This window comes from Fukomys damarensis, unplaced genomic scaffold, assembly GCF_012274545.1.
Source record: "Fukomys damarensis isolate Sample0158 unplaced genomic scaffold, DMR_v1.0_HiC HiC_scaffold_17, whole genome shotgun sequence".
Classification (NCBI taxonomy): Eukaryota; Metazoa; Chordata; class Mammalia; order Rodentia; family Bathyergidae; genus Fukomys; species Fukomys damarensis.
In genome coordinates, this window is record NW_022900929.1 from 47,231,673 (window position 1) to 47,241,257 (window position 9,585).

The following is a 9,585-nucleotide window of genomic DNA, read 5'->3' on the forward strand; positions in this document are numbered from 1 at the left end:
TCTCGGATCTCTCGAAGCCAGCGATGTCGAGGACCCCTATGAAGTACTGACGCGGCTGCTTGGTCTCCAGGGTGGCGTTGATGCGCCCCACCATCCAGTTGAACATCTTCTCATACACTGCCTTGGCGAGTGCTCCAGTAGCATATGCCACCTACATGGTAGGGAAGTGACCCAAACGAACAGGATTGTTAGGAAGAAGAATTGACCCCTCTCACCTCTCTGTGGCGGGATCCCCACCCCACCCATTTTTCTTCTAAAGATGACCCACCTGCTGGACATTCTGTCCCTTGGTGACATACTCATTGCCCACTTTCACCCGAGGGTGGCACAGTCCCTTGAGCAGGTCGGCAGAGTTCAGCCCCATGAGGTAGGCTGATTTATCAGCCTCTGGAAGGAAAGGCCAGGTAGCAAGGTTGGTAAAAGAATGACGATTGTACAGATGTGGCCTTCACTGACTTGATAGCTGTCCCCTTGCTTCCCTGCCTCCCACCTTCAGTGCCATCTGGCTCCGCCTGCTCCTCTCGCTGCTTCTGTTTGAACTTCATGTTTCCAAAGTGCATGATGGCGCCTGTCAGCTTATAGATGGAGTTCTTCTCCTCTGGAGTGAAGCCCAGCACATCAAAGGCATTCTGTAGGCACACCCCATTTCCAAGGATCCCAGAAAAAAGTATGATCAGTTACCAAGAGCCCAACTGGAGAGAGAACTTGTCTCCTTGGTCGTTGTCAGTTCTGAGACTACCACACACAGTGGGGAACTCCAGGATAAAGATGGAAGATACAGGGGTAGGCTGCTATCACAGGTCTGCCTTCTTACAGCCGCAGCTATCCTCTGGGCCACTCTGGGCTACTCACTTGTGTGCCCAGTCCCTACACTGGCTCCCTGCTTGGACTTCCATACTTGTATGTGTCTATCTTTTACCTAAGAGCCTGTCCCAGCCCCGAGCATCCTAGTGACTCTCCCTCCCCCTTCTCCTTTGGTGATGCTTTATTTCTCTCCTCATTTGCTTCTCTGCCCCATGGCTTTCTGCCCTCCCCAGTTGGACTGAATACCAAAAGCTGGATGGTCTTGTCTCATCTCATCTATATCCCAGCATACCCTGGTCATAGTGTACATTCTGGCCTCCCCAGAGGCCTGTGCTGCTTTGAACAAGAGCCAGCCAGTGCCTTAGTTCTGCCTCTTGTGCTGCCAGCTCATCCTCCACCGCCTGGCTGGATCCTCATACACTTACATCTGTGGCCATGAGCTCTTCAGAGTCATCGATTGAGGCCACAGTGGTCTCTCCTTGGGAGATGAATGCATAATCGTAGGGGTTGTTGGTGATCAGCAGCATATCTAATGGGAGAAAACATGCTCAGATATGACACAAGCCTCTGGTTCTCATGGGAGCTGTTGGCCACCACACATGGGCCAGGAAAAAACATAGGACAGGGCTTGACTTGGCTCCACATCCCATAAAGTGAATCCAGCAGTGCCATAAAACCCAGGGCATGCTAACAGAATCCAGCTACAAGCGATGGGGACCAGGTTGCCATGGAGATAGCTAGTCTCAGTTGGTGGCTCTGACTCACCCAGCAGCTCAGGCTTTTTGTTAGACAAGATTTGGTAGAAAATGTGATAATCTCTCTCTGCTTTCAGCTGGAAAATAACTCTGGATTTTTCCAGAAGGTCTGTGAACAGGCAGATAGAAGAAGGAAGAAAAAAAAAAGAGTTAGGATTAAATTCAAGGAAAAAGAGGAAAATTGATAAGTGTAGCAAGCAAAAGACAGAGGGAGAGACTGGAACACAGACACACAGAGATCACGTACAGAGACAGAGACCTAGGAGAGAAATGACCTTGGAGAAAAATCCCAGAGAAACACACACAGATGAGCAGAGACAGAGATGTAGATCCCAAGAAAGTCTGGGAGATATGAAAATACACGGACATAGAGACTGAGACAGGAAAAGAAGAGAAAAACAGAGGCAGAGGGGTACGAGAGAGAGGTTGAGACCAGATGGTCCAGACAAAGGTGAGCCCAGACCGAGCCCTATCAGATTCATGGCACTCACAGGTCTCTATGTCTGCAGATGCCAGCTTTCCAGTAGCCCCAAAATGGATTCGAATAAATTTCCCCTGAAGAGATAGAAGAGGGTAATAATGAATCGAGGGAAAGCTTACATTTAAGGCCAAGGTCCCAACCCAACATCAGGGACTACTCACAAAGCGGGAGGAGTTGTCATTCCGGACGGTCTTGGCGTTGCCAAAGGCCTCTAGGGCAGGATTGGCTTGGATGATCTGGTCCTCCAGGGTGCCCTACAGAGACCAAGAAGAAAGTCAGGTGGGAAGACTTCCCCCTGCCTTTCTGTACTGCAGTACCATGGAGGACAACAGGCCTACCTTGCCTGGGGTCTGGTCCTTCTTGCTACGGTCCCCAATGGCAGCAATAACAGCAAAATACTGGATGACCCTCTTGGTGTTGACTGTCTTCCCAGCACCAGATTCTCCACTGTTGGGACAGTCAGGGTCTCATGAGTTAGAGGACAACAGCCCTTGAGATCAGTGAGAGGATGCTTGTTCTACCCAAATAGGAGCCCTGAGCAGCAAGCTGCCCTGAAAGCGCACAGCAATCTGTGGACCTATGTGGGGTCGGGGTAGTGATTAGGAAGAACACTACAAGAAGGTGCTGGGTTTGGACAGGGTGAGCCTGTGCTTGACAGGAGAAGATCAATCAGAGGACAAGGGCCTGGGCTATTCTGGAAAAGAATGGGGGAGACTAGAAGAATAAGAAAGTTTTCTGAAGGGAAGGATGAAGGAAAATGAAGAGGTAAACAAGACATGGAGATGATGGGCTTATGGCTAAGTAAGTGATGAGCTGGGGCAGAGTAGGTGAGAGGCAAAAGAAAAGAGAGGGATGGAAAGCAGAGAGGGCAAGGGGAGAGCAAAGAACAGTCAGGGCAAGGGTCAGAGAAGAGAGGAGATGAGCCTGAGGGTTGGTAGACAGACTGTAGGTCTACACTGGGTCCTCGCTCGGGTGTGGGCCAGGTATTCTCACAGGGAACAGGGCAGGAGCTACACTCACGTGATGAGGATGGACTGGTTCTCCCGATCTGGAAAACAGGAGAGGCAATGGGGTGAGCCGAGTGCCCAGGTGGGTGTCGGTCTGAGGGGCATAGGCTGGGGTGCCGGGCTCACCCGTCAGCATGTACTGGTAGGCGTTGTCGGAGATGGAGAAGATGTGGGGCGGGGCCTCACTCCTCTTCTTGCCCCGGTAGGCAGCCACCACCTCAGCGTTATACACTGGCAGCCACTTGTAGGGGTTGACAGTGACGCAGAAGAGGCCGGAGTAGGTCTGGGCATAGAAAAAGAGAAATGGGCCACTGTTGATGAAGAGGGAAGGGTGGTGATTTTCAGAGTCAGAGGAAGACCCCACAGGAGGAAAAGAAGAAAGGAAAACCTCAGAATGTGCTGCCCCCGGGGCCATGCCAGTCCCCAGGGTGTTAGATTCGAGCCAAGGACATAGGGACAGGGATCGAGTGCCATGCTGTCCACACACAAAGTACAGGCATCCTGGCTCCAGGAATGGAAACATGGGGCCAGGCTGCTCATAGGCAAGCAAGAGAGAGCCTAGAGCCACCACTCACATAGATCATCCAGGCCGCGTAGCGCTCCTTGAGGTTGTACAGCACTGCGGGCTCGTGCAGGAAAGTCAGCATGGCCATGTCCTCGATCTTGTCGAACTTGGGTGGGTTCTGCTGCATCACCTGGTCCTCCTTCACTGTCACCGTCTGCAACAGGCCCACAGGCCCTCCCATCAGCCCGAGTTTTCCCTCCTTCCTCACATGGGAAGGAGCAGAGTGAGGCACAGGACAATGGAGTTTGGCAAAGAAGGATCCAGGCTCTGGCAGTGAGCACTGATTAATACAGGAATGAGATGGGCTCCTCAGAAGGAGGGTTTAGATTTTTACCCAAAGGAGAGGAGACCCACGCTGTCCTGAGTGTGTGTTGGGTGGACCCTGTGTGTACCCAGGTGTGGAGGTGTCCACAGTGACCCCTCACCTCAGCTCTGCCACCTACCTTGCCGTGCTCAGTCTCGGCAGTGATTTTGCCACCTTCTCGAGACACAATCTTGGCCTTGACAAACTCCTCTTTGTCATCAGGCACAAAGACATCCTTCTTGAGGTCAAAAGGCCTGGTCTGGGCTTCCAGCCGCTCCTTCTCTGACTTGCGCAGGTAGGGGGCGGCAGCCCCAAAGGCGGCCATCTCTGCATCCCCCATGGCTGGGCCTGGAGTGAGCCAGAGAAGCTGTCTGCCCTCCCACTGCCCATATCCCCTCCTCTGGGTTCTCCCACCCTGGGTTCTCCCCTCCAGTGGAACCCCCAACACCTAGCACCATGCTCCAGAGGAGTCACCAGCAAGTCCGTGGCTCTCGATGCTTACCCCTTAACCAGAGGGCAGTTAAGCACACTCATGGGGTAGAAGAAGCACCAACTTCTGCTTAGGCTTGAGCTTTGTTAGGGGACAGAAGAGTGTCCAGGGCTTCTCCCAGGAGGAGGAATCTGACTATATGCACCTGAGACCCTCATCCAGCCTGCCCCTTCCATAGTGAGTAGCAAAGTGCTCCTGGTAGTCAAGATATTGTTCCCAAGGTGGGGCAGAAATCAGAATCCATAGCTTGGTTTGGGGGCCATCATGCCACTGATTCTGCCACACCGTCTTCCCCTTTTCTTACCTTGGTTTCTCAAATGTGCCTAGAGATGAGGCAAAGGCCTAGAGAGGGGAAGAGGTCATGTCAGTGCAGGCTGTGGCCCAGCCTTGCTAGTGCTGCCTGCCTCTTTCTCCCTGGCTCTGTCCTTCAGCACCATACCTTCCCCCCAGACCTGAAAACAGGTGGGGTGCAGTGGACAGCTTCTCTGGTGGCCTCCTCCTTTCTGACTATTATTCCTTTCCTCTTGAGGACTAGTTCTAAATTTCCTGGTGTTAACTGGACTCTGAGCTCTAATCCTCGCTACTCTTCACTGGCCTGGCTCTTGTCTGCTTCCACCTAATGAAACTTTCTTTCTTTGGGCCATCTGCAAAACAATAATTGATTGTCGGGCATAGTGGCACACACCTGTAATCCTAGCACTCAGGAGGCTGAGGTAGGAGGATAGCCAGGTGTTCACGGCCAACCTGGGCTACATAGAATTCAAGGCCAGTCTGAATTACATAGTGAGACTCTGTCTCAAAAAACTAAAGCAAACAAACAAACAAATAATAATTGGTTGTCACACTTGTTTGGTGCTTAGCAGTCACGCATATTCCACGCACATTCTCTCACTCAGTCCTCACGTCATTGGACAGATGAAGACTTAGATTCCGTGAGTTCACAGCTGGTCCTTTTCCCTCCTGTTCCCATTTTGTCAGACTTTTGGACATTCTCAGAGAGAAGACGCTATGGACATCCCTGCAGAGACCACCTGTCGTACATCTAAATGCTTTCTAAACACCCTGTGATGAGAATTCACATCCATATCTCACCCCCGAGACAAGCTTCCTTCTTATACCTCAGCACCCCACCCCCAGGTGCTACACGTGCTCCAACAATAGGTGTGCACATTTACACATCTGCACGGCACCAATAGGATCTCGTGGCTGCATATTTTCCAATGTTTAAAGACCTGGGACACCCATATCCCCTGCCTGTGAGCTCCTCCTATAGGGAGTACAAACATCTTAACAGTCTGGACTCCTGTGGGCACAGATAAACACTTGCACGTGCATGGGTGTGGACAGCTATACATTCCAGACCTCTCGGAACCAGCGTGTAAGCATATACACCTCTAATATGATCATTCTCTGCTATCCTCCTCCCACCCCCAGTGGACCTGCTGGTCCTCAGGCATGATGATAAACATACCCCTCCCACATATCTTTATCTTAGGTAGTGAAACACATACCCTTCCTTACATTCAATCCATGTGTGCTCACACACACACACACACACACACACACCTGCACACACCTGAGATAAAAATATCTTCTTCTAGGAACACATGAGCCCCCACACTTCCATGTTATAAACAGGCATGTTTAGACCTATTCATGAATGTTTAGGGACCAGACCTGATACTCTTCAGAAAGCCCTGCAAAAAGCTTGCTGTTCTAGAGGAACTGCTTCCTGACCCGAGTCCCCTTATCCAGGGAAGGCCTCTAGCTCGCATTCCTACCTGAGAGCGGCAAGGAAACACAGAACAGGAGAGAGCTGAGAGCCAGACCTGGCCTCAGGGGTTGTATATATGGGGCAGCGGGGTGCCCCCACCCCCACCTGCACCCAGTCCCTAGCCAGATTTAGAAAGGGCTGTTGTCACTAAAAGCATTCCCCCAGCCCCCCTCCTGGCCAAGCACTGCTCCCCTCCCCCCTCCAGCTAGGAAACAATTGGAAGTGGTCGTCATTGTTATGGCATGGAGTGTGCAGGGTCTGAGTTCCAGGGGGTGGGGTGGCTCAAAGTGCAGCAAAAATATCTCCTAGGCCAGGCCTCACATTCCACAGCTGGCTGGAGAGCAAACTGACTTCGACCACCACGACCTCAGGCAGGCGGGGAGCCAACTGTCCTGCAGGGCATTCCTGGTCCCTGGCACTGCTGCCCCTTAGACCCTTCGCCCTCCACACTGGCCTGACCCTATATACACAGTGTTTCCTCTGCTCCCCTGGCCTGGGTCCGGTATCCAACTGTAACCTGGAAGGAACAAGTTTAGCAGCAGAGAGGAGTGGGGCAGAGTTGGGGCATGGTCCCCAGGAAGGGCTGGATTGGGGCAGCTGAAAGAGGTTTCCTAGCTAAGTGCTAAGAACAATGACCAGGGAGATTAGGCTTGGGGACTCTCTGGCTCAGGCACTGATTTCCTTGGACTAACAGGCAATGTGTTGCAGTCACTGAGCTTCAGAGCCAGACAGGTCTTTAGTGATCTGTACGAGCGTTTCATTTTATGGAGAGGGGAAATGCCTTCTTCTCTAAGGTCATTCAGCTAATCAGCTCATCAGGGAAGTGAGAGTCAAGGTGGGGGAAACTGGTGAGCAGATGAGGGGCGGAGCCCGACCTGGGAAGGAGGGCTGATGGTCTCGCCCTGCAGCTACCTCACACCCTACTCCAGAGCCCTCTTCTTGGCTTTGTGGGTGACACAGCTGCTCTGAGCCAAAAGAAGACCCTTGATCTGCATTGCTGTTGCCTGTGCCCCTGGCCTCTGCTGGGGTGACCTCTGTCTAGACCTATATGCCATTGGTATCACAGAGAGTTGGGAGAGGGACAGAACAGGGAAAACGACCCCTTTTCCTGCTGACCCTGGGAACAGCCACAGGAAAGGAAGAAAGGAGCTGAGTCTGAGCAGAGAACACAGGCAAGGCCTTACTCTTCCCTCACAGGCTGTGCAAGCTTCACTGCTCTGTGTCCAGGCAACCATCCCGTGGTTTGGTTTGAAATCCCCCTCCCTCCCCAGCACAGCTCTCAGTGCTGTGGATTACTGCAATTATATTGCTGGCTGAAGAGCCCTTAGCGGTGGAGGAGAACAGCAGCCGGGGGGAGGGGTGCAGAGCAGGTACATTTGGAAGGTGGGACAGGCACAGCCAGGAAGGGAAATCCCAGAGGGGGTCTCCATAGGGGCTGCTTGGTAACCAAGGCATGGTCTGAGGACCTTATGCAGCTGTTGGTGGGGAGGGGCTGCAGGCAAGCTGGGGATGGACCACAGGCCATAGGGGCTGAGTCTGGGGCAGCCGCAGCTCTGCAGCTAGAGGTGTACAGGTGCGGTGGTGGCTGCACGGTGTCCTGAACTAACTTGTCCAGAAGAATACCCCACCTGCCTTTCCAGGTGCTGAGGAGTCAGCCTTACCAGTAGGGACCTTGGGGATGGGTGGTGATAAAGGACAAAAATTCTCATTTTCCTCTTCCCAGCTTTCTAAGCACAAAGGTGCCACCTTCCCTGATTTCCAAAAGCTCAGGCACAGATGCAGGAAATGGAAAAAATATACTTGGGATTTAGGTAAGCCATTCCTGGCAGTGTCTTCACTCTCAGACAGCCTCCCCAGTGTGGAGTTGGAAAACCTTCTCTACATTTAGTGCATCAGTCACACTTTGTTTCCCTCCCTTCAGGCTCTGGCCTATTGATGTTTCCATGTTATTGCTCTCCACATCCCACTGAAGAATAGAACTTTCTTTTGTAATCCAGACTCTTCACCTCATGATTCAGATTGGGGGGGTCTGATGTCTTTAAAGATCCCCATCATGGTGAGGAAGAGTGGTGATGCACACCTGCAATCCCAGCACTCAGAAAGCTGAGGCAGGAGGATTGCCATGAGTTTGAGGCCAGCCTGGGCTACATAGTGAGACCCTGTCTCAAAAGGCCAAACCAGAAAAAGGTGGAGGGAAAAGATCCCCATCAGTCCTTAGTCCCTCTAGCTCCTACGCTTGGCTCCATCACGATTCTTTCTTCTGTTTGCTGCGGTCTGAAGACTGAATGGCTTTGTCCACCTTTCTTTTAACAAATATTTATTGAGTACCTACTTTCTGCCTGGCACTGTGCTAGTCAATGGGATGATAAGTGGCCCAAAGAAGGATCCCTGTTCCCTGTTTGTGGAAGTGGGATCCAATCCTACGTGTACAGAGAATGCACATTGCTGGTGGGGAGAGTGAGTGCATGTGTGGGGGGGTGGCAGCTGTGCAGAGCGCACTGCAGAGTGACAGCAGACCAGACAAAGGACAGCAGCAAGATGCTATAAATAAAAAGGGGCTGGACGGAGGGCAGTTTCATCAAGGTAGACCAAATAAGGCCTGAGTGGAAGGAAGGAGATCTGTTGCCCTGTCCTCCCCTCCCCCAGCACTGTGCCTGCTTTGTCTGGCTTCTGTCACCACCCTGATCAAGTGTCAGGCCCAAGCAGGGGCCATCTGTTGTGAACATGCCAGCGGGAGTCCAGAGGAAAAGTTGCTAAAATTACTACCAGGAATTGGGAGTGGGGGACCATTGGGGAAAACTGGAAGAGACAGCATGGAAAAGGGAAATATAAAAGGAGACCCAAACCCCAAAGGGAAAGGAGCAGAAAGGCCCAGGAAGAAGCAGAGGACCTGGCCCAGGGGGAGAAACTGGGCACCAGTTGTCTGTGCAACAGCAGTGGGGCCCACCCACGTCTGGGGCTCCCACTCTCCCATCTGTCTGCCCCCAGAAAGCCTGACCTTGGGGGGAGCCTACCCTGGCTCCACACGAGTCTAGGATTAGGGAGCTGAGCTTTGTGCCTATCTCGGGTTTCCTTTTACAGGCAGCTGCTCCTTCTTGTCATTCTTTTGTCTTTCTGCTGACTGCAACACCTTTTGTATCTCTGCACCCCTGCTACCCCCACACAAACCAAACTCCCTATTCCACAGTCTCTGCTTTCTGATAGACAGTGGACAGTTGGAAAGACAGCCCAGATTAGTTTGGGGCACTTTGAGAAGGTAGATCCCTCCTTCAGGGAGTGTTTGGAGAGGCACAACTCACTGAAAATGAAGCATTGTAGAGAGTGGCTGGCGTAGACCCCAGGGCTAGAAGCCTCAGAGAGCATAGGAGGGGCAGACTGGAGAACTTTGGAGACTATCGCAGAGGT

The 9,585-nt window shown here is 52.2% G+C and overlaps 1 protein-coding gene across 1 annotated transcript in view; it reads right to left on the reverse strand.

The window, feature by feature from the left end:
* Positions 1-4,772, reverse strand: part of LOC104871698 (myosin-7) — a 19,736-nt gene extending 14,964 nt beyond the window's left edge. The window contains exons 1-13 of the mRNA XM_033765086.1: positions 4,711-4,772; positions 4,056-4,264; positions 3,623-3,766; positions 3,174-3,330; positions 3,061-3,088; positions 2,379-2,487; positions 2,202-2,294; positions 2,051-2,114; positions 1,570-1,668; positions 1,230-1,333; positions 491-629; positions 269-387; positions 10-151 (exon numbers count right to left, since the gene is read on the reverse strand). Coding sequence (XP_033620977.1) covers positions 10-151; positions 269-387; positions 491-629; positions 1,230-1,333; positions 1,570-1,668; positions 2,051-2,114; positions 2,202-2,294; positions 2,379-2,487; positions 3,061-3,088; positions 3,174-3,330; positions 3,623-3,766; positions 4,056-4,256 — 1,399 coding nt within the window. The 5' untranslated portion in view covers positions 4,257-4,264; positions 4,711-4,772. The remainder of the gene's footprint in view (positions 1-9; positions 152-268; positions 388-490; positions 630-1,229; positions 1,334-1,569; positions 1,669-2,050; positions 2,115-2,201; positions 2,295-2,378; positions 2,488-3,060; positions 3,089-3,173; positions 3,331-3,622; positions 3,767-4,055; positions 4,265-4,710) is intronic.
* Positions 4,773-9,585: the final 4,813 nt, after the last annotated feature.